At 44.3% G+C, this 23,912-nt stretch overlaps 2 protein-coding genes across 3 annotated transcripts in view; both read right to left on the bottom strand.

The window, feature by feature from the left end:
• numb (NUMB endocytic adaptor protein) overlaps nt 1-10,291 on the bottom strand; it is a 113,628-nt gene extending 103,337 nt beyond the window's left edge. The window contains exon 1 of one of the 2 annotated variants that reach the window (XM_063183705.1): nt 9,758-10,291. In XM_063183705.1, the coding sequence (XP_063039775.1) occupies nt 9,758-9,770 (13 nt within the window). In that variant the 5' untranslated portion in view covers nt 9,771-10,291. The remainder of the gene's footprint in view (nt 1-9,757) is intronic. The other variant, XM_063183706.1, reaches the window with a different exon arrangement.
• A 2,022-nt stretch (nt 10,292-12,313) lies between these two features.
• The window catches only part of galnt16 (UDP-N-acetyl-alpha-D-galactosamine:polypeptide N-acetylgalactosaminyltransferase 16), a 111,021-nt gene continuing 99,422 nt past the window's right edge, over nt 12,314-23,912 (bottom strand). Inside the window, exon 15 of the mRNA XM_063183704.1 lies at nt 12,314-13,636. Within this exon, the coding sequence (XP_063039774.1) occupies nt 13,493-13,636 (144 nt within the window). The 3' untranslated portion in view covers nt 12,314-13,492. The remainder of the gene's footprint in view (nt 13,637-23,912) is intronic.

The raw sequence follows: 23,912 nt of genomic DNA, 5'->3' as shown, positions 1-23,912 counted from the left end.
TATAACCTTGGTTGGTACTAGTACTACACTTAACTCAAACCATCAAACCTCACTGAAGTAGTAGTCAGTGAAACGTAGTAGTCTTCACATTCTTTCAGCAGTGTGCACGGCCCACATAGCGCTGCAGCAACAGGTAGTGTACAGTATGTGACGCAAGAGCCATAGGTCTAGATGTTTTCTGCTACAGTGTGTCATGAGTGCCTAAGCCCTTTCATAATTGTGGTCTTGACAGAAAACGCTCTGCATTTGTGAAATAGCCTATAGCTAAATTGCCTCCCTGTCCTCCAGGTATCTATCTATTCCCGTGTTGCTGGTATTACAGTTTGTGTTGTGAAAAATCTAGGTGCTACTGACGTCCATCTTCTAACCACAGTTCTTCAGTTGTTCCCGGGGTTGGAGAAAAAAAACAATGGAGTGCACACCAAAAATGTGTTGTTTGTTCAAACAAACTTTTAAAAAATGTGTCTTCTTGGTACAGGGCCTCCTTGGACCAAGTTAAGCAACTTGAGTTACTTGAGTTATGTTAAGACTTGGACTGTATTTTCTAAGTCAGATGTGTCCACACACACACACACACACACACACACACACACACACACACACACACACACACACACACACACACACACACACACACACACACACACACACACACACACACACACACGATCTGCTGTTTGATCACCCTACACCATTTCTTCGCACAAACACACACACACACACACACACACGCGCACACAATCACTGTAGGTCAGCTCTGCCCGTGTGTGACAGGGGATTAGGTTGAAACAAAAGGCCTGACAGGCCTCCTGCACCTCTTAATCACTCCCCCGGCACGGCACGGAACAGCACCGCACCACGGCACCACGGAACAGCACGGCACCACCGCACCACGGCACGTCAGGCCCTAATGAGGAGCCGGCCTGCCCGCTGAATAACCCATGAGCACCAACCAACTTGCTCACACAGCAGGTGACTGGGCAGCACTGCTGCACAGCACAGCACAGCATCACCCTCATGGGCAGCTCACCTGCAGTCTCCACAATCAGTTCAGACATTCCTCATTTGACCTCACCTGACTAGGGGTTGGACACAAGGTGGCAAGGTAGCTAGCAGTACAGTAAATTACAATGTAGCACTGCAGGCCTTGGTTTTCATCAGGATTCTTTCAAACGTCTTATTCTGTGTAGAATCTCTCTCTGCCAGCCTGCCTGCCTGCCTGCCTGCCTGCCTGCCTGCCTGCCTGCCTGCCTGCCTGCCTGCCTGCCTGCCTGCCTGCCTGCCTGCCTGCCTGCCTGCCTGCCTGCCTGCCTGCCTGCCTGCCTGCCCACATGTCCGCAGCCTCCCCCATCACTTCCAAACTCTGACAGGTCGGGCTGGGCAATGTAGCAAATGCAGTAAAAGCTTACATTCCCATGTTGTCGTTGTTGTTGTTGTTGTTTTTTACTTGTAATATTTGGGAGTATCACACACCTGCCTACCTGCCCTCCTGCCTACCTTTCCGCAGCCTCTTCTATCCCTTCAGACACTCCTCATCCCACCTCACGCCTGACTACGGCTGGGCAATGGAGCAAAAAAACAATATGTAATACCGTATTCCCATTCCCATGGCAGTCATGGATGAGCGGTTAGGGTGTCAGACTTGCATCCCAGAGGTTGCCGGTTCGACTCCCGACCCGCCAGGTTGGTGGGGGGAGTAATCAACCAGTGCTCTCCCCCTTCCTCCTCCATGACTGAGGTACCCTGAGCATGGTACCGTCCCACCGCACTGCTCCCCATGGGGCGCCCCTGAGGGCTGCCCCCTTGCACGGGTGAGGCATAAATGCAATTTCGTTGTGTGCAGTGTGCAGTGTTCACTTGTGTGCTGTGGAGTGCTGCGTCACAATGACAATGGGAGTTGGAGTTTCCCAATCGGCTTTCACTTTCTTTCTTTCACGTTACATTATACTTAACTAATGTCTTTTTTCAAAGCGACTTAGTTATTTAGGTGCAGGGTATTGGTTACAGCCGCAGGCCCTGGAGCAGTGTGGGGTTAGGTGCCTTGCTCAAGGGCATCTCAACCATGGATGAAGGTGCTGGTATGGATGGAATGTGAACCTGCAACCGTCTGGTCTAAAGGGCGGCGCTCTAAACATTGAGCCATGGCCGTCTGTCCCATGTTGTATTGTCGCACTAGGATTGCTTTTAGTCCACCTGTACAATCGTATAGGCTGATTTTTTTGTTTCAACAACAACAACATCAGTGTTAAGGGATAGCCGGGCCTAACTTGTAAAATAACAAGTTTAAATAATCTGACCTAATCACCCAACCCTTAGCCTTGACCAGGACCAGATTCTTTACTCGGCTTTAGGGATGCAAGCGATTAATCGACTTTAATCGATCAATGCGTTAATCGATTAAAAAACATTAATCGCAATTAATCGACAATTCAACTGACAAGAGACCCAGGTGAAATGGACATCCGAAGAGTGTGTGTGAAGAGGGGTGTGAATAGTGGGAATATTTGAATCTCCTTTGGATTAAAGCATTTAAATAGAATTAACTTAAATTCAGTACTTTATCTCAATTTTGTATTAAAATTGAGATTTAGTTTGTTTTTTTCTTCGAGAATCTTTGAGATTTCGGGGGGAAAACGCTGCTCATCAATTAATCGTAAATCGATCGATCGATAAGGCAATCAACTAACGATTAATGAATTAATCGATAATTTGCATCCCTACTCGGCTTCATTCTAGCCACCGATTAAACGTATCCGGTGCAGTGTGGACCAAGACCCATGTGGCGGGGGACTTTGAGACATGCGAGACGACGTTCTCACTCACAGGCCAGAATGAATGAATAGTGTAACAAACTGACCAACGCTTGAACTTGCAGTCTTTGTATTAGCAAAATTAGTCCAACTGGTTGTTGATGCAATCAGTTGCTGGCAGGCACCAACAGCCTAATGTGAGGTTGCAACACCGCATAGGCCACTAAAAGAACACTCACACTCTCTGTGTAGCTCTGTGTAACTTAAACAACATGTTGTTTCACCCTACCCTGACAAACAGAAAGTAGGCTAACAGGAAGCCTAAATATCGATGGATTTTGTTTCAACACGTAGAATTACATGTGTAGGCATGGTGCATCACTGTACAGTTTGTACTTCTGGATACAGGCCCACACACTGATGATTTAGTGATGAAGACATATGACAACAACATCATCAGGAATTAGCTGTGCGAAGAGTGGTCTCTGTTTACAGTCGATGACAGACAGATGGGGAGAGAGAGAGAGAGAGAGAGAGAGAGAGAGAGAGAGGCTGAGCTCCAAACAAACAATGCTGCTAGTGCTAACGTCTGGTGTGGCTGGAGTGTAGCGTACAGTACAGTAGGGTAATGCCAAATAAATAGGTACTAGCAGGGGAGAGGACGGGACGGGGGGTGAGTCGAGTCTGGCTTTACCTTACTCCTTCCTTCTTCACACTGCGGCTGTTCTATTTTAAGCTGGCTTGGACTGGAAAACGGGTCAGCAGAACACACCGCTAGTAAATCACAGAAGGCGTAGCAGCAGCACCACGCCACTTTCAGTTTCTCATAATCGCACACGGAGAACAAAATCAGTAATCTGCATCAGGGATAAAGAAAGAGCACAGGAATTGGCATTGTTTTGCCAAACAGCTGACCCATGGCCTCGGAAGGGGTTGAGAAAAGGTCTGATGACGTGAGGCGGGCCAGGCCTGTGTCCTTTATGCTGCTGCTCACCATGGGTTCTTTCTATTAAGCTTATCCTAACTAGGGACGCACGATGTATCGGCATCGGCCGATATTTGACATTTCTCAACACATCGGACATCGGTCCGATGGGTTAAACTGGGCCGATGTTAACGCCGATGTTTTTTTTTTTTAATATGTTACGGTTCTAGAAGATTGGACTTGACTGTGACTTTCATTGTTTGCCTTCTAGTTTGTCCCTATTTTTTATCTAATTTTATCACAGGCAGTTAAAAAGTGTTTTTGGAAATAAGAGGACATTCAAAAATGCAGTTTGTTTGAATCATTGTCAGTCTGTATTAAATGTTATCTCTTTAAAAAAAAACAAAAAAACATCGGTATCGGTTAATATCGGTACCGCAATATCGGTATCGGACGAAATTTTTCACATCGTGCATCCCTAATCCCGTCCTCGACCTGCGCTTGTGGCCCCGTGCTTCCCTGACGCCCCACCTCCGTGGAGAAAACAATAGACTTTCCCCACTGTCAGTGTCAGCCCAGCCACAACAACTTTTGGGGGACTTTTCCCCCATTTAACATCCCGATTCCGAATGAGAAAATGATCAATGACGTCTTGTTGCGACGTCATCACAACACGAGGCCACAGGCACAAGGGAGGACAGAAGTTAGGATAGTGGAATGTACCCTTTGGTTTAGACCAGGGTTTCCCAAACTGGGGTGCGTGCACCCCTGGGGGTGCGCGGCCTGCCATTAGGGGGTGCGCGAGCTGAATAGAGCAATGGTGGATATGTGTGTTTTATATCTAGCATTTAATAAATATTAGGGCTGGGAATCGATCCAAATTCCCTGGATCGATTCGATTCCGATCCAGAAGGCTACGATCCGATTCGATCCACGATCCGATCCGATTTGATTCGATATCGATCTTTTGTATTGCTGGGCTATCACTTTAACCCATTTCTGCCTAAAATTCTAGGACTGGTTATGAAAACCTAAATATCTCAGCCTTTGACGTCCACACAAACATGAAATACCTTTGTATGTGACAAATAAGTGGGAAACTGTGGAAGAGAGCTACAGGATGTGGATTAGTATATAGCGCCTATAATGATCGGCAAAAGATCGATCCACAAAGTAGTGAATCGATATCGCCCTTTTCGAACGTGAATCGATATTGGATCGCGATTCGATCTTTTTAACCCAGCCCTAATAAATATTCATTTGTTTTTAATTTTATGGTGAATTGTATACTGGAAGGGTCCATCTGAAGTGCAGTTTAACTCCTTGACTATTGGAAAAGAGGATTCCCCAAAACGACTGTGCATAATGTGCTGTGAATGCTCAGTGAATCATACTTGCGTGGCCATCAGCACACCATAAATTCGCTTGGGGGGTGCGCAAACCACATTGAAATGTACAAGGGGGTGCGCAGGGAAAAAAAGCTTGGGAACCACTGTTTTAGACTCTTTGCTGAGTAACCTTTAACCACTCACGTGCAAGGGAAGGCGAGGCACTCCAGCGAGTGTTTTTTACTCATTTGTATGGGTAACGTGTCAACATGCAACGAGTATGTTTACGAGTGCATGTATGTGGGCAACATCCAATCCAAAGAGTAAAAGGCTATCAAATATGGGTGTGTATTACGATGAGAATCAAATGATGCTCTTCCATCAAGACATTTGGGCTAATTATTTACAACTCTGAGTTAACAAATTGTGGATTTGTCCTTCCTTCGAATACTACTCCCCTCCCCAGAACCATCAACGCCCCCCCCCCCCCCCCCCAAAAAAAAGCCATAACATTGTACTACTGGACATCAACGTGCCACATTGATGCTTGCAGACATAACAATACGGAAATAGTCTGTACACCAACACAAGGCAAGCCTAATCAGAATGGATGGTGCTAACAGAATCTATAAGTAAAGCAATATAGTTCTCGCTCTGTGCCTTTAAAAAAGCGCAAATGAGCATGGCCATAAAAATCTATGAAGCATCTAACAGTTAAGCAATATGGATGCGGTGTCATGCTACTTAGCAAAGAGAGAAAGACTGCCAGGCAAAACCGATCAATCAAAACGATTGGAGGCCTGCCAGCCTGGCCAGGGTTGTGGTGGCCAGCCCAGCAGTCTCTCCTGCACACGATGACAATGACAACAGCAGCACACACACGCATCTCTGCAGGCCTGCATGATGCGAGTGAGTGACACAAAGTTCCGCTCAATAGCCTATAACAGCAGCACACACTCACTCAATATAGCATGCTGATGTGCCACGGCTTGCAGGCACTACTGTGTCAGTCACACTGTGCAAGTGCAACCTTGAGGGCACAATAGGTAGAGTGATATGGGGCCCAGTGGATCTCCCTCTTTCTTTTATGGGCCTAGAGAGGCCTTACTAGTGAAGCTTCTCAGCTTCAAACGGACCTAGTCTGAAGAACTCACAACTTCAGGTCAAATGAAGTGAACCCCCCTCCTACACAAACCACTGATACAACACTTTTTTTTATCAGGACTGCAAGTCAACCAGTTGTCAGGGAGTGTTATACATTAACCTCCGCCTCTGCAGCCCAATGTTAACTTACCCAGAGCAGGTTCTGCTTATGACAGTGCTCTGAATCATATTGCTGAGCCTATCCCTCAATGGTACAAACTCTCAGTCTCATTACGGTTTTCTTGTACTGTTCCTGCTCACATGTATCGGAAAGAATTGTATCCAACTTGGGGGGAGTGTACCGGTAGACTGACTACATTCGTGACACGTACACATAGTGTGGGAAGACGAAACTCATGTAGGCATGGACCACCTATGTTGGCTCATGTTAAACCACCAGAAATGCCAGGTACATTGCAACCAGTAAAGCCAGGTAGATTGCGACCAGTAAAGCCAGGTAGATTGCGACCAGTAAAGCCAGGTAGATTGCGACCAGTAAAGTCAGGTAGATTGCGACACTGCAGTCTCAAGCGAGATGACTAATTAGATGTTGGGGATGGTGTTGAGTTTCGCCAAGGGAGGCCAGCCCTTGCTTGCCAAAGTTTTCAGGTGAATATGAGGTGAAACTCTACCTGACTGCCTTTATGTGCCCTAAATCGAAGACGTGAATTTTAATATGACTTCTGGATCATGGATGGTAACGCCAAATACATGCTCTGTGATGACATATTTGAAAAATATCATGTTAGTAATAACAAAGAAATACCGTTCTTGTCACTGGTAATGCTATACATCATGATTATAATGTTATGCATCGCCTTATCATGTAAACTAGCTGCAATTTGACATGCCAAGTGCAACATTTGCATGTTCTCGGATCCCTTGTCATTGAACCACAGGATGTCTTCCAGGTCTGTTCTCAGGAACCCAGTTTGGGAAACATGTTATCTCCAACACATATAATACATTTTCACAGGCGGTAATAAAATGTTTATGTCAGGTGTTTAGCCTATTGCCGCCTGCGACGTCACTCGCCCATGCAATAAGTTAGGTCACTTTGCTTTGTCACCTGAAGGCAAGTGCTCTGAACGCTAATGCACTAACATGGTATTTAACAGTAGCGTGGCGTGCGTTATTTTTCCGAGGAAGCCAGGGAGAACAAAAAAATATATATAATATAATAATATAATATAATATAATATAATATAATATAATTATTATTAATCAGTAGCGGCGGCTGGCTGGGACAACAAGCAAGGCAGAAAGTTTGGCCATGAGAATAAAATCAATAAGGTGTAATTTATGAGATTTGCATGTTTGCGAACATGAAGGCATTTGCCAGAACTGCTGCGAAGCACAGGAAGGAGAGGTCTGTTTTGGACAGCACACCACGAGCGCAGCTACAGCTCTTGATCATGCGTGTGACTACTTTTGTTAAGAAATAAATAACAAGAAAAATACTATGTCTGTTCAGAGTTGGAGTAGTGACAAGCAACACCGCAAGAATTTGCACTTAACGCACGACATCATGCTCCAGAAGCCCCCTAAACACAATTCAGTGTCATCCTTAAGTGCCAGTTCAAATGCCCCACAGAACAGAATGCAATAACACAGACAGACAACGGACATGCACTGACTGACCACTAGTTATTCTACTGATGACTAGGTTCAACCGGCTGCTCTGAGTCGTGCACGTCTTGTATCGAATGTCAAATGTTGTGTCCTTTCTATGGTTCCCAGATGTATGGCGATTTCCAGCGCAAACATGCTAAAACAAAACCCATTGAAAAATAACCCTGATGCACGCGGTTGAAACGGAGCACAACAGAGCACAGAGAAGTGGCATGATGCGTATATTTAGGACCCGGTGGCACATTATGCCATCTAATAATCACCATAGCTTATTTGCCATAATAGCAAGAGCTAACAAGCAGCGAGCAACAAAGCTAAAAACAAAGCTAGCTTCAAACGTTAGGTGGCCTGCTTATAGTCTTTCTGAAACAATAAAGCAAGTTTGCCTACCGTTGTAGAAGTTATCCTGAACGTATATGTGTCCATGTGAAGATCCTGTCGTTATATTAAATCCATTTTATGCATTGCCTGCCTTGACAACATTGGGAGCCATCGGCTGTGTATGCGCGCTTAAACTGTCACTTTTGCCCGTAGTCTGTTCAATGTAGTTTCTAGTTCTACTGGCAGCCAGGTAAAGTGGCTGCCGATCCTGAAGTATCATCCGTTTCCCTCTTTGGCAAATCATAGACGGCAATATGATTTATCTCGTGACCAATTTTGAGCGATATGATTGGTCAAGCATTCGTTTTTTTCAAAACTCCAGAAATTTATGGCTGCCAACTCGACTTGGCACCAGTTTTTTTTTGCATCGAGAGACGTGTAGTACTTTGTTTCACCAGATGGTTATCCAATGGGAGGGGGTGGGGCGCTATTTCCCCAGCTGGAAAATACTCACAGAGAGTGACGAGAGTGGATGGAATATTAGGAGACTCGTCGATAGACAGAATGTTTTAATGATTAACGGATATTAAAGCTGTTGTTGGGAAAATTAGGGGATGCTTGGCATCCCTTGGCATCTGCGACGACACGCCACTGGTATTTAATGGGGGTGAAGGTGGTACTGGGACTAGCCCAAGGACTAGTCTAGCACAAGTTTGTCCCACGGACACGTTCAAAAAACGGGATTCCTTTCCTGCCTGACCAAGAGTCACAAAGCTACATCGAACTACGTGCATACCACGAGAAAACGTACCGGTTGTCGTAACTTGGTTGGAAATTAACACGAGACGTTCAACCCCCTTCGAATTAGCGTCCAAGCTACGCAGTGAGAAATGGCATTGGACCAGATGTGCCGCATTTTGCTGGACCTAGCGAGCTATCCTGAGTAACGAAGGCGACATGAATTAATTCTCGGCGCAGGCTAGGGCGATGTTTTGACCACAGGTTACCGATATAGTTATTAGGCAATTTCTCACCAATTACGACCATGGCTATCACAAGTAAGTCAGTAACATGATGGAATGTAGCCACGTAATGTTAACCTTAGTTCGCTGGTTGAGAGGGCAAGACTGTCATGTTCAAGTTAGCTGGTGGTAGTTAGCCAACTCCTGTTAGCAGCTAGCACCACCAGAGCAAAAATTGTTTGCAAACAAGGATATTGAGATAGTAGATTCATTCATGACAGATATGCGTAGCAGCTAGGTGACAAGTGTGTCAGCCAATAGACAGACAGACTGTCAGACTTCAAACTGATTAAAATTCTGCAAGGTTCCCCATAGTTCTATTTCTAGTATGCGAACATGACTGTCATGACGTTAACTTCATTTTTCAGGTAGAGACCAAGTTTATAAACATAACGCCACACATGCAAGCTAAAGCTCTTAAACAACAAGAATATGCATGTCCCCACTCATTTTAATCTTATATTTAAGTACCTATACGACGTCCATTCACCTCGACAATGTTGGCAGACTGGTCATCTACGACAGACTCTCTGTCTCAGCTAACAGCTTTCAACCAAATAAGTAACACATACATTTCTGCCCATATCTTGTTGTATTCTACAAACCCGTAATAAACATGCAACATTGATAGTTTACCCGTGAATTCCATCGCAAGTCAGATGACAGACAAGCTTGCAGCTGAAGTCGTGCTGTTAGCTGACTTCGATTCAAGCCCACCCGCTAACAGTGGTGCTAATGTTGGCTCTTGGTCTCGGAGTGAACCACTTTTTGACTCACCTCCAATCTGACTTCATTAGCCGCGCTCTTAAATGGGCAGCAATTTTCTACCATATATACCAGCGTAAATGTCAAATTAACAGGCATCACGCATCACTTCAAGCAAAGACATGTTATGAAGCTAGCGAAAGTTAACATTCGCTTGAAGAAAGAAAAAAAAAACAATTTCCATTTCCTTGCCTTACCTTATCAACACCCAGTCCAAAAATGCGGTAAATGGCGCTCAGTCACTCAGCCAGGCGCAGTATCAAGTGTGAGTAGTCCAAATTCAAAGAAAGTAACGATATATGCGGTTAAAGTGGAGTGCTCCCACGACACGCAGTCACCACCGTTTCCAAAACATCAGTCGTTTCACCTGCTTCTGTCTAGCTACGGTCTACGGTCCTCGGTGCACTAGCCGGTTCAACCAAACCTCACCCTTAGCAACGGACCGCCCTGTCTCCAAGAAGAGGGCGGTTCCTTATGACTTGCACGGGGCATCTCAACACACGGTTGCTCCAAATATGTGACAATCAAACTCAGTCAGGCGGTAGTTCTAGGTATTTTATATTTGTATGGGGGCACGACTCCATAAGCCTACCCTCTTACCCTAAATTTAGGGATATGTCATAACACTAAACGTTTTTACATTATTTGGTCTTTATATGCCCCTCTTCCCCACAACATTTAGGCTATGGGGAAAACATTATGATCAGTAGCCCATCTGATAAAATATTATGGAATTGTACAAGGATTTCTAACACTCTGTGTGCTGGTTGAAGGGGGTGGATGCAGCGATTTGTATGTTTGTTTTGTCTATTTGTTTTTATATTCTGTTTTTATTCTGTGAGACCAAAGGCAATTTTCATGCTGGCATAATAAAGTCTATTCTATTCTATTCTCCCTCTTCTATCCAGCCCCCCTTTCTTTTAGCTGAAATAATTTCTAAAAATCCATGGTAGCCTACTGATACAGGCCTACAGTAGCCTGGTCCCACTGACACAACACTGGGTGTTTCGAAAACTATATGCTACCAGCATATACAATACTATTAGGCCTATATATGCACACAGAGCATTGGAGTCTGAGTGGCAACAAGGCGAGGCCTACATAAGCCTACATTGACTTGCCATGATAGGCTTGCTTGGATGATGTCTCTTGGAAGAAAACCTCCAACATAGGCATGGATAGGCATTCTTCAGGCCTAATTCACTTTACATGTACTGTACATAATAGCCTTCCCTACCCTACCTGATAAAGTAGTTTTCCGTGGTTTCTTCTCATAGTGACGGATAATCGACCTCCTAAAAAGCAGTATCAGAGTGCTGCATTCCAGGCATAGTTGTGAGAGGGGATAGACCAGAGTTCAGACGCAGGCCTGCGGAGTGGGGCTGGAATGCCTGCTGTTCCCAGGCACAGCTGGTCAAGTGGCCAAGCTGGTCGCTCTGTTTTTGCTTCTTTCTATTTTTGTTGATAATGTGACTTCCCTCAGCTTGTAAATAAGCCTGGTGGTTAGCTATTTCTTTAGAAGCTGTGCAATAGGCTATATAGGCCTGACTCATTGTTGAATGTTGTATATTTTTCTATTTTATTTCAGGTGTACTGTAGTCTACATGCTGGATTTTACATGCTTTCTGGCCAAGTGTTATATAAAACTTATTGCCATACATAAAAATGTATTTTTATATCTACTCACTCCTCTTTGTGTGTGTGTGTGTGTGTGTGTGTGTGTGTGTGTGTGTGTGTGTGTGTGTGTGTGTGTGTGTGTGTGTGTGTGTGTGTGTGTGTGTGTGTGTGTGTGTGTGTGTGCGCGCGCATTTGATCAACAAACTTTTACTTTGTCAACATTTTTTCTCCGCTAACTCTGATGCTTGGCTCTAAAAGTAGGCTTTAATAAGGTATAGAATGTGGTAGTTGAACAATGATCATTCATTGGGACTCTCCCTTAGACTTTAATTCAAGTCTACATTAACCAAATGCATTGGTCATAGCATATAGTTGCTGGTATTACTAATCTGGCAGACACAGATAATTGGCGGGAAAACTGATATGATATTTATCCTACTACAGGATTCTAATGCGCATGAAGCAGATGGTTACCATGAGTACGGTTCAGCAGTTGGGAGTCAATTTTATGGAAAGCTCGCCATCTGGTGGAGTAAGTAGGTATTGCAAAGAATGTGCTCCTGGGTTACCTCCAGACTAATTGCCCGTGCAATATAGAGGAAAACAATGCTCACAGTATGTCACTCTGTAAACTGGGCTGTTTTCCAGACAGCCATACAGCAATTCACCCCTAATCTAATACTGATCCCATTTCCCTTCTTTCATTAAAATGTAATCTAAAGCGCATTATGAGTGCGGTGTTGTATGAAGCACCACTGTCCGAACACATTGAGGTACAACAAAGAGACTCATCACAAGCATGCGTATCTGTTGCCATTTTTTTAATTTTTAATTTTATTTGTTTTCACATGACGTGAATGGTCAACTATTCCAAAAACAAAGCTTCTTTAGGCCTTAAATATTTACAAAAAAAGAACTTTGAAAAACACAACAAAAATTACAAATAAAACATTCTTTGGGCTCACACCGGAATTTTCCTCCCCAAGCTCAATGTTTTGGTTCTGTAGGCCATGCAAAATGAGTGTCAGATGTTGAGCATGGGTGTGTGCACAGTATAGTATAGCCCTGCACGACTGCCGGTCGGTCGGTCCGTTTTTCATAAAACATTCCAGTGCTTTATTAAACTGCTTCCTTTCCCATCTCTCATCTGAGTCACAATGAGCCCTCCTTCCTTATGACCGTCACGCCTGAAAGCTTAAGTTTCTCTTGGCTCTAAAAACAATTCAAGAATTCAGGTGTTCTTCCTTGCCTACAAACACATAGTACGTACGTAATATTTTGACTTTTAGAAATAGGTTATGGCTGGGGCTTTCTACAATATGTACAATATTGATTTCAGGAATGCACTGTGGAAACTCAAGTTCAAGACAGCAATTAATAAAAAAAACAACGAAACAGTCAATAGCTTCCATGGGCTTGAAGTCGATACATGGGAACTACATTGTCCATGAGAATGAGAGAATATACACATGAGCTGTTTCAGAGGGTAACTGTGTCCTCTCTCTCTCTCTCTCTCTCTCTCTCTCTCTCTCTCTCTCTCTCTCTCTCTCTCTCTCTCTCCATCTTCCTGTTTATTCTCACGGTCCCATCATTCGGACTGGCCACAGACAGCAATGTCACAAAACGAACCCTTAGACCGAACACCATTGGCATTAACCTTTGGACAGAAACAAAAAAACTTAACTCCTCTACTACTACAAGACAGCAGCGTTTCCCGCCTACTACAGTGTGAGGACACACCTCCCCTCCACCTCCTGGACCATAATGCACCATGAAGCATCACTGCTCCCCCTTGTTTATCCTTCTAATCAACCAATCAATCAATCAATCAATCAATCAATCAATCAATCAATCAATCAATCAATCAATCAATCAATCAATCAATCAATTAATCACACTCTGTTCTGTTCTTCCACCACTGCATTCTCCTGTTCTCCTCCTCCTCCTCCTCCTCCCCCATCATCATCATCTTCTCTGCTCCTCCATTGGTCAGGTGAGGAGCTGGGGCTCCCATGATTGGCTGGCCAGCTGTGGGTGACAGGGGGTGATGACTGGCGGACCAATGGGAGGCTGGCTGTCCAGGCACAGACTGCTGACCACGTGCTGCAGGGCGGAACCTTTGGGTCTCCACTTCTGCACAGGAGAAGAAGGAAGAGAAGAAGAAGAAGAAGAAGAAAAACAAGGTAATTAACACTAGAAGCAGGGGTGTAGACTGAGGACAAAAGCAAAACAAATATCACGTCTGTAAATCAGGGTGCGATTTGTAGGGGGAATGGGGGGGATTGTCCCCCCTTCTGGTCTTGATATTGTCACTTTTTCTACATGATTTTAATCACAGTTTAATGTCAGTCCATTGATATTGCTTAAAATTTGAAATATATCCCCACTTCTGGTTTTCTGACAAATCGCACCATGTCTGTAATAAACCACCATATCAAAATTCAGAAAAAGAATGTATCCATTGAGTACAGTGTATTCATCATACAGTGTGAGTGCATAGAATTTATGTATGGAAGACAATCTATAACAGCGGTTCCCAAACTTTTCAACTTCAATGTGGTTCGCGCACCCCCTGAGCGAATATTTTGGTGTGCTGATGGCCACGCAAGCATGGATTCACTGCGCATTCACTGCACAACTGCACATAATGCACAGTCTTTTTGGGAAATCCTCTTTTCCAATAGTCTAGGAGTTAAACTACACTTCAGATGGACCCTTCCAGCATACAATTCAACATACAATTGAAAACGACTTAATGTTCATCAATGCTGGATAAAAACTCACATATCCGCCATTGCTCTATTCAGCTCACGCACCCCCTTATGGCAGGCCGCGCACCCCCCGGGGTGCACACACCCCAGTTTGGGAAACCCTGATCTATAACATTCCAAAATCACACTGCCATAATACGTATGTGTAGCTACGAGCACTGGAATGCTCTGGGACAGTTCAAAGATGTTTTGCACGTCTCAAAAAAGTTCAAACTGCCACGCACAGTTCAGGGCAGGTGCTTTAGTGTCTACAGGATAAGTAGACACTAGTAACCATGTGTTCCATTCCTAAAAATGTATTGCATGTCTGCTATAAGGGAGAGATGCTGAGCGCTCTTCTTTGTTAGACAGTATACTCCGATACTCTTGAAGTTAAACGACATAGTCCATTCTTCAAAACTTGTTGGCCGTTGGGCCTACTTCAGGCGACTCTTGCATAGAGACAAGGAGTACAGTATTATGGTGTTTTACCATAATACTCCTTGTCTCTATGCAAGAGTTGCCTGAAGTAGGCCCAACGGCCAACAAGTTTTGATGTATTGCATGTCTGTTTAAAACATTTTGTACATGTTGAAAATATACACCGTGCATGCACCTCACCATAATCAGCATATTCATAGTTTATTTCCCCATTTTTTTTACCACTACATCCGTGATGATGAGCGACAGCACTAAATCACACTCCTTTAAAAATGGCACATCCTCACTGCTGCTTTTTTATTGACCCCGTTAAAAAAGACAGATGTGCGACAAGATGCTTTCTGCCCTCGACACGTGCGGACCACATGGCAACAAGTACACACACACATACACACACACACACACACACACACACACACACACACACACACACACACACACACACACACACACACACACACACACACATTAACTGCATGCAGTGCTATTTTGTGACGGCGGAACAATTGTCAACACACAATTCCATGGCACCTGACCAGACCTGAACTCACAGTTCTGGGCCACATCTGGTGTGTGTGTGGGCCTAGACACCAGACAACTAACTGTGGTCACCATGAATGAATGAAGTCATGCCGTGACGTCCGGGTAGTGGTGCCGGTAAAGGGCATACAATTACATACAAGACAGTGACACCTGGCCTGATACAAGGATACAAGGACATGTATTTGTCATGATGAGTGTGAATTCAGTCCAACCATTTGGAGGAGTTTAAAGGGACACTGTGGGTGCATCCCAATATGTGTCCTTGCCTCCTCCACTTGTGCTTGTCTCCTCGTCCCGCCTCCTGGCCCCTCCTCCGTGGAGAAAACTCTAAAGTTTCCCAGCTGTCAGCCTCGCCACAACAACTTTTGAGGGACTGTTTTTCATTCACCATCCCAATTGCAAATGAGAAAAAGACTTTACATTTGAGCTTTTGCAAGATATTGAAATATAATGCTGTTGTCAGTGATGTCATCATGACGAGAAGCAAGTGGAGGAGGCAAGTGGAGGAGGCAAGGTCACATATTGGGATGCACCCTGTGTGAGATTTTTAGTTTAATAAGAAAATGACTTGAGGAAAGAAACTGCCTTCTCAGTCTGTCTCTATGGCAGCGCAGTCACCTGCAAGACTTCAGCTGTCTGAACAGTCCTCCACATCCTGGGTGAGATCATACCGTGCTGCAATGCATCTGCAATGCCAGACAAGCATGTGTAACCCATGCCAATTAGCAGAGATTGGCATAGAACAGGGCTATTCAAATGGCGGCCCTGGGGCCAGATGCGGCCCTTGGACGGCAAGGTTCTGGCCCCCCATAAGTCCCTTGAAATACAGAATTTTTGGGGGGAATTTACAGATAAAGTATGTCTTCCGTATCGAGCTGAAACGGGACAAGGGACATTAAAATGCAGGAAATTACATCTAGGAAATGCAAAACTTTCTGGGGGAGGACCCCCAGACCCCCCAACTCAATGAGGTGTCCCGTATTTTTTTCATTAACAGTCGGCAACAATAATATTACATACATATAGTTTGGCCCCTTTGCTGGGAGGAATTTGAAAAACTGGCCCTTGTTGACATTTTATTGAATACCCCTGCCATAGAATGTTAGTATACCTCCTTTTCGAAGCCTCATACAGTCTCAGCAGCACTGAGCTATCAGTCCGTTTGGACCTTTAGCTCAGCAGGTATCGTGCAGTGCCTCCCCCATGCCCAAATGGGGTGAGGTCATGGCAAGACGTCTGGTGGCTCTGGAGGCACATCATGGAGCAGAGGCACATCTTGCCACCAGGCAAGGCAGGCAGCCGCTTGGGGCCCCCAAGCCCCTAGATAGTGAATAACAGCCCACACTTTGCCACAGTAGTGCCAATTTTGGTTCAAATGTTCATTCTTTTGCATTTTTGCTTGGGGCCCCATCTGATCCTAGAATCGTCTCTGGGTGTGAGCTACCTGTTTAGGGTGGAGGTACTAGCAGAGACGGTCCATTATGAATTAAAAGAATCTTTGGTACTACACAGTAAATTGTATTCTTTCAACTCTTCTTTCAAATCTCACTATCGATGTGTTGAATTAATACTGTGAAACTTACTGTACTAAGAGGTGATGCAATCAAAAGATTTCCCAAGCTCCCCTTACGTGCATAGTGGCTAACAAAAAAAAACAATTTGACCAACATGGCCTGAATGAAAGAGATCCTTCGCAGACATGCTGTGCATGTACTTGCCTTGTTCTGTTGGTGTGGTGTGGTGGTGGTGTAGTGTAAGGTGGAGTAGTGTGGGGTTGTGTGGATGGGTGGGTGGGTGAGTTGTCATAGGCTGTGCTGATGGTGGTAGTAGTGTGGGTGGGTTAGACCCAGGGCCGGATTATTGCACAGGCTAGATATGTCTGCAGCCTAGGGGCCCCCACCTGCCAGGGGGGCCCTAAATGGCCAAAAGTGAAACATTGTGGAATGGTAATATTGAAACATTCAGGTGTTGCATTGAGTACAGTTGGTAGACAAGTTATCCTTAGTTCCTAGTTCATAATATGACACTGTCTGTGCTCTGTGTAAATGTGTCGCGAAATTTGCCTACCAGGGGGCCCCACAGCATCTGTAGCCTAGGGGCCCCAGGCCATCTTAATACAGCCCTGGTTGGAACAGACTATGCTGATAATGGTGGTGGTGGTGTGAACTGGAGCAAGCCTGAGGCCTGGCACTGTGGTCGGGCAGCACAGAGAGAGAGAGACTGGCATGTACAGTAAGATGCAGTAATGGAACCGTAGTTGTCTGAGTCACAGTGGAGAGCTGGATTACAGTAATCAAGTGGCTGACTGGTGACGCCTGCTCTGGCAGCAGACACTAGAGCAGAGGTTCCCAACCTTTTTCAACTTGGGGCCCACTTGAAATTGTCATAAATGTTCGGGGCCCACCTTTGACCCAATTAAGAATAAAACTTAAATAAATCAACAGCAACCAAAATGTGATTAAAATTTTTAGAAAATGATTTCAAGGCCCACTTGGAATACCTTAAGGGGCAGTGGTAGCTCAGTTAGTAGAGGAGCCGTTCGGCAACCCAAAGGTTGCAGGTTCGAGCCCCGCTCGGCCTGACTCCATCGTTGTGTCCTTGAGCAAGATAGTGTGCCCCAAGATAGTGTACCCCAAGTTGCTCCTGGTGGCAGGGTGGTACCCTGTGTGGCAGCCACGGCCAACGGCGTGTGAATGGGTGAATGTGAGGCATACAATGTAAAGCGCTTTGAGTGCTCGAAGGAGTGGAAAAGCGCTATATAAATGCAGTCCATCCATTTACCATTTAGCTTCAGGGCCCACCAGTGGGCCCCGGCCCATAAGTTGAAAATCACTGCACTAGAGCACACATGGAGCAGCAGGATACGATACTGTACATATGAGGACATCGATTAGCTGTCTCTGTCTGGGGTTGCCAGATATTTTGGCAGATTTGAAAACTGGACGGGGACTGTTCCCTCCGCCATGCACATATGCTGTAAATGTCTGTTGTTTTTACACAGACTTAACTAGTTCTAGTACGTAGAGGTGGGTGACTATTGAAAATTGCTCTGTCAGCAGAGACTAGCGAGCACATGGAACAGACAGACATTTGCTGTCTATGTCTGGGATCGGATAACGCAAACATATTGCCAGATTTAAAAACTGGAGGGTCGACTGGGACAACAGCTAGACTGTCCAGGATATGAAATTATCTTACACTTACCCAACACTTTTTTACCCAAAGCAATTTACAGTTATACAGGCAATGGTTACAGTCCCTGAAGCAGTATGGGGTTAGGTGCCTTGCTAAAGGGCACTTCAGCCATCAGTGAAGGGGTCAGGTAAGGATGGGATTCGAACATGCAACCCTCTGATCTCAAGACCACCTCCCTAACCATTAGACCACGGCTGCCGCTCAGGACACAAAGGAATATATGCTATCTGAGTCTGCTGTCTCTTTTCTCATCCTTCCACATAAATGTATTGTAAGATGTGACAACTGTGAAGGCACTTTTCTTGCGGTCATATTTTACGTTACATTACATTACATTGCATTGCATTTGGCAGACGCTTTATAATCAAAGCGACTTTCAAAAGAGGACATAATCATAGCCAACATCACTAGCAAATACAAAGTGCACAGGAAATGTACAGAACAACAAGTGCAGATGGGTGGTTGACGTTTAAGGCCGTAACACCATAGAGGTAGAAAATAACACTAGAGGTGACCCCGCCCCCCTTCTGACGGCAATCTGTGGCAGCCATTATCTGTAGGTAGGCCTGATAAATGGAAATGAATGGACAAGGAGGCTCACCTCTGTCAAAAAATGGCTTAATAATGTGAAAATGTCCATCAACACACTCTACAAGGACAATAGTTGAAGTGTGTTGCTAAATGTGTGCAGAATTAATATAATTCGATTTTTAGATGTATTTTTATGTATTTTAAATGATTTAAGTAGATATTTATCCTGACATTTCAAATCTGGTCTTTGATTAATGGGTTACTTCATATTCACACAGTTTTAGTCCATTTTTTTTAACAGAGGTGGGCGTGTTCTCCATTGACATGAATTGACTGAAGATGCCTACACTACCTACAGACAATGGGAGGCGCCATGTGCCACTTCCCAGTGCTGTCGTGAATTGCCATGTCCACTCTAGTGTTATTTTCTACCTCTATGCGTAACACACTTAAAGGAGGAAACATATTCCAATTCCCGAAAAAATGGGTGGAAAAATTGAAAAAAAAATTGAAAAAATGGGGATGTCAGTCGTCCGTGGAATTTTTGCCATTTTTGGGAAAATGTGTCCTGTGGTGTGACATCATTGGTGTGACATTACTGTAAGATACAATAAAATGATTAATATTCTGCACAAAGATACCCTCAATGCTCTTTCTGCTATTGTTCTTTTAACCCCCACTCCACACACACACTATTAACCACCCGCACCCCCACCCCCACCCACACACGCCTATGCATCATACAGGCAGACAACTGTGATTTCACTGCATGGTTTGAAAATAATTGTGCGAATGTGACAAATAAATCTCCTGGTATCCTTACATCCTTACATGATGCATGAAAAATAAGTAAGGATTGAGTAACACAATGCCTAAGCATGTCACACCACTGGACATGCAGTCACACCACAGGAAATTCACTGCATTGTGGCCATTTTAATCCTTTTGTATTCGTGACTGACCTTCGAGCTCATGCCAACTAGATAATGATATCGTGCTTAACCTTAATATGTGTTTTCACTCATAAAAAAACTTTTTTTACTTCCATAAGAGCAGTCACACCACGAGACACCATACATGAACCTAAGCATAGTGTGACAGAACCATTGTATTATGTAGTTGGCCTTGCAGCTGCCCGTCCACAAACCTGACTTACATGTCACCCCGCAGGACGCAATTTGTGTTACGAAATTGAACTTGTAGTTAATATAACTGTATTGAGTTTTTTCACATTCATATTTTTGAATATAAGGGTAACATTTATGCAATCATGCCAAATGCTTTATAGATGATTCAAAATGTTGTTGGTTTATTTTATAGCTGTATATATTCCAGGTTGTATTGATGTTACAGTCACACCACAGGACATTTGACACATAAAGCTTTCCATAAATCTGAAAAAAAAATGTTTCTTCTCATCTAAGACTAATATTAAACATGATGTACCACATCTTCTTTCATTTACATTTGTTTTCAAGAGGAAAAATATCAATTTTGTAGGTTTTTAACTAATGTTATGTAAAAACAGGGCGTCATCTCAACCACCCAGATGCAAAGAAGGGTTATTTTTTTATTTTTTTATTTTTTTTAATTGAAGAGTACACACACAACACACACACATACATACACACACATCATGTCAAGAGTCTGCCCTGGGGCTAGGCCAGCTCATGCAATAGTCTATATATGAATGTGGGATGCTGCTCACATATTTCAGTACTGACAGTGAAGATAAACATACTTTTTTTGTTCTTTTTGGTTCTCCTCCTAGTGTTGCATCATCAGGAAAGAGCTGGAAAATCTTTTGGATGAAAAGTGAAGTGTCCTCTATGTCCCTCTGAGATGCACTATTTTTTTGCGAGTGTTTTTGTTTTGTTTTTAGTTGTTTGTTGGTTGCTTTTATTTATTTATTTTGTGCTCCCCTTTTCTTCTCCTTCTCCTTTAGTAGTCAGTGGTGGAACCAGCTACCGTGCAGCACCATCTGCTGTGAGATAAACCTCATCCCTCTCTTCCTTTAATAAAGAGATAAACCTCATCCCTCTCTTCCTTTAATAAAGCATTTGGAGACTCTTCTTCTCTAGAGAGAGCCAGGTCTACTTCCTCTCCAAACAAAACATCCACTCACCAAGAGAGCGTTGCAATATGCGACCTTGCCTCCTCCACTTGCCTCCTCCACTTGTGCTTGTTTCCTCGTACCAGGAAGTAATATGTCATGATGACATCACTGACAACAGCATTATATTTCAATATCTTGCAAAAGCTCAATTGTAGAGTCTTTTTCTCATTTGCAATTGGGATGGTGAATGAAAAACAGTCCCTCAAAAGTTGTTGTGGCTAGGCTGACAGCTGGGAAACTTTATCGTTTTCTCCACGGAGGAGGGGCCAGGAGGCGGGACGAGGAGACAAGCGCAAGTGGAGGAAGCAAGGTCGCATATTGCAACGCACTCCAAGACTACCCTGTACCCCAGGGATCCCCAAGCTTTTTGGCTCTGAGGGCGCCTAGAAATCTACATGCCCCTAGTGGTCGCAAATTAGGTCTGAGGGCTACCAAGGGCTAGCCTGATTATCATCGACTTTCAAATCTCTTCGAGACTTGGTCTGACCAAGAGCATAACAACAATTAACATTTCCCAAACGGCATTTCCCAAATGGCCTCCCTTGGTTTGCTAATGATTGTTTGCCTCCCAACAAAGTGGGAGGAGTTCCCGTATTTGCGGAAACTCTGAAAGTACTTGCATTGACTCTTGACCTGACTGGTAGCAACGCTGAAGCTGTTGCGTCACTAGGAGGGCACGGCCTGGCTAACCAAGGGCTTCCCGAGGGTTACTGGGGGATACTACCAGAGGCTACTTGTTCCTTCAAAATCATCCTTGACACATCCTTTGCAAATCACACTACGATTGAACGATTGTTCGTTTTCATCATTGGATGACGGTTGTAAAATAAATAATTTCACATTTAAAGCAAGAAAAACATGCCTTGTTGTAGTCACTATTTTTTAACATCCTTGATGGGCACTTTAGAAGCTCCTGGAGGGCTAACTGGTGCGCCAGTGGGCATCAAGTTGGCGATGCCTGCTGTACGTACATTAACTTACACTAACTTTGCCATGTCTTTGTTTTACTCTGAGTTACTTTGCATATTGTGTTTGTCCTACTACATAAGTCAGTTTGGATAAAGAATCTGCTATGTGTAAATGTAATCGAACAGCATCATCACCTCAACATTGATAGCATCCTCACCCGGTTAATGCAAAATTTTCCCATCCCCTAAAGATAACCATAAAGAGCATTTTCACTGCACTATTTTCTTAGATTTTCGTTCATCTCTCCCTTATGTGTTTTTACGGCTTTGTTTTATGTCCTCTTAGCAACTAAGAGTTACTGTAAATGATCCTGGTGTTTGGGTAGATACAGCCAAAATGTAGCAAGACAGAGTAAACTTTGGCCGTGTATAAATAAAGCGGCCCATGTAGAGAGCAGTCCCTGGGGAGGCATACAGTACTGTAGTGTTTCTCAAAGTGGAGCGTGAGCCCCCCTGGGGGGGGCCCGGAGGCATCACAGGGGGGGCGTGTGACATCTGATTTTGGGGTTTTTTTCCCCCAAGGAAATGATTTCCTGTCTTGCCAATAAGCCAATACATTTTAAGCATCAATTATAAACATTGTGTTATTAATTCTCATATAGGAAATGAACCTTTCCTTTGATTCTGCACAGCGCAGAGATCGTAAAATCAGTCTGCGCGAGTACTGCTGTTGGTTCGGGGGGGGGGCTCAAAAGCATCCAGACCCTCAGAAGGGGGGAATGATGGGAAAAGTTTGAGAACCACTGCTGTACACTGTAGCGCAGCGCAGCGCCGGGCCGGGCCGCACAGATGGAAATGGTTTGGGCGAATTCAAAAAAGGAGCACGGGGGCTTTTTGAGGAAGAGCTCAGTGAAGACGACTATATATGGGCGGCTCGTAGGGCCGGATTAAGATGGCCTGGGGCCCCTAGGCTACAGGTTGCTGTGGGCCCCCCCAGAAGTCAAATTTTGAAACAAATGCACATACAGTAGACAGTGTCGTAATTACAAGCAGGAAATTAGGGATAACATATCTACCAACTGTACTTGAACACAACTGATAAATTTTTTCAATATTGCATCGTCAAAATTCTGCAATTTTTCCCTTTTGGCCAATCAGGGCCCCCCTGGCAGGTGGGGGCCCCTAGGCTGCAGCCATATCTAGCCTGTGCATTAATCTGGCCCTGGCGGCTCGTAAATCAGCAGGCAAGGAGCAGAGGAGCGGGCTTCTTTGGAGACGGATGATAAATTAATAAAGGGAAACTTCAGAACAAAGACAAGATATGTACGTACGTACGTACGTGCACATGTGCGAGCACACGCGCACAGAGAGACAGACACACACAAACACACACGCACACACATATGCGCACACACACTCTCAAATGTACTATCACTATGTGCACATGCAGACAGAGACAGTTTTATATGCAGTTTTCAAAAACATACACTAACCCACCGACAGACACAGATACACAGAGACTCACAGACACAGACACACAGAGACGGACAGACAAAGACATAGACGCATGCTTGCACACACACACACAGACAGGCACACACACAAACCCTCTCGCTATCTCTCTGTCTCCTTTACACTGTGACATTAGACTGACTGGAACCACATGGCAAATCTAGTCTACAAATAGTTTACTTGACCTATTGGGTGTCTCCATATAAATGTGTTTGCATCAGTATGTATGGAATGCATTATTTATAACATGAACATACTAGGCGGACTATGCCTTCTCTATAAGTGAATGGAATTTCTGAGTGAGCCTGTTTATACGACGACCGGCAGGGTATGTTGCTGAATACAAAAGATTAATTCACAGGATACGAAATGGGATCATTTTGTTTACCAGCGCATTCGTAAAGAAAATGTAG

Source organism: Engraulis encrasicolus, chromosome 19 (assembly GCF_034702125.1).
Source record: "Engraulis encrasicolus isolate BLACKSEA-1 chromosome 19, IST_EnEncr_1.0, whole genome shotgun sequence".
NCBI classification, from domain to species: Eukaryota; Metazoa; Chordata; class Actinopteri; order Clupeiformes; family Engraulidae; genus Engraulis; species Engraulis encrasicolus.
This window is presented reverse-complemented; position numbering and strand designations above follow the sequence as displayed.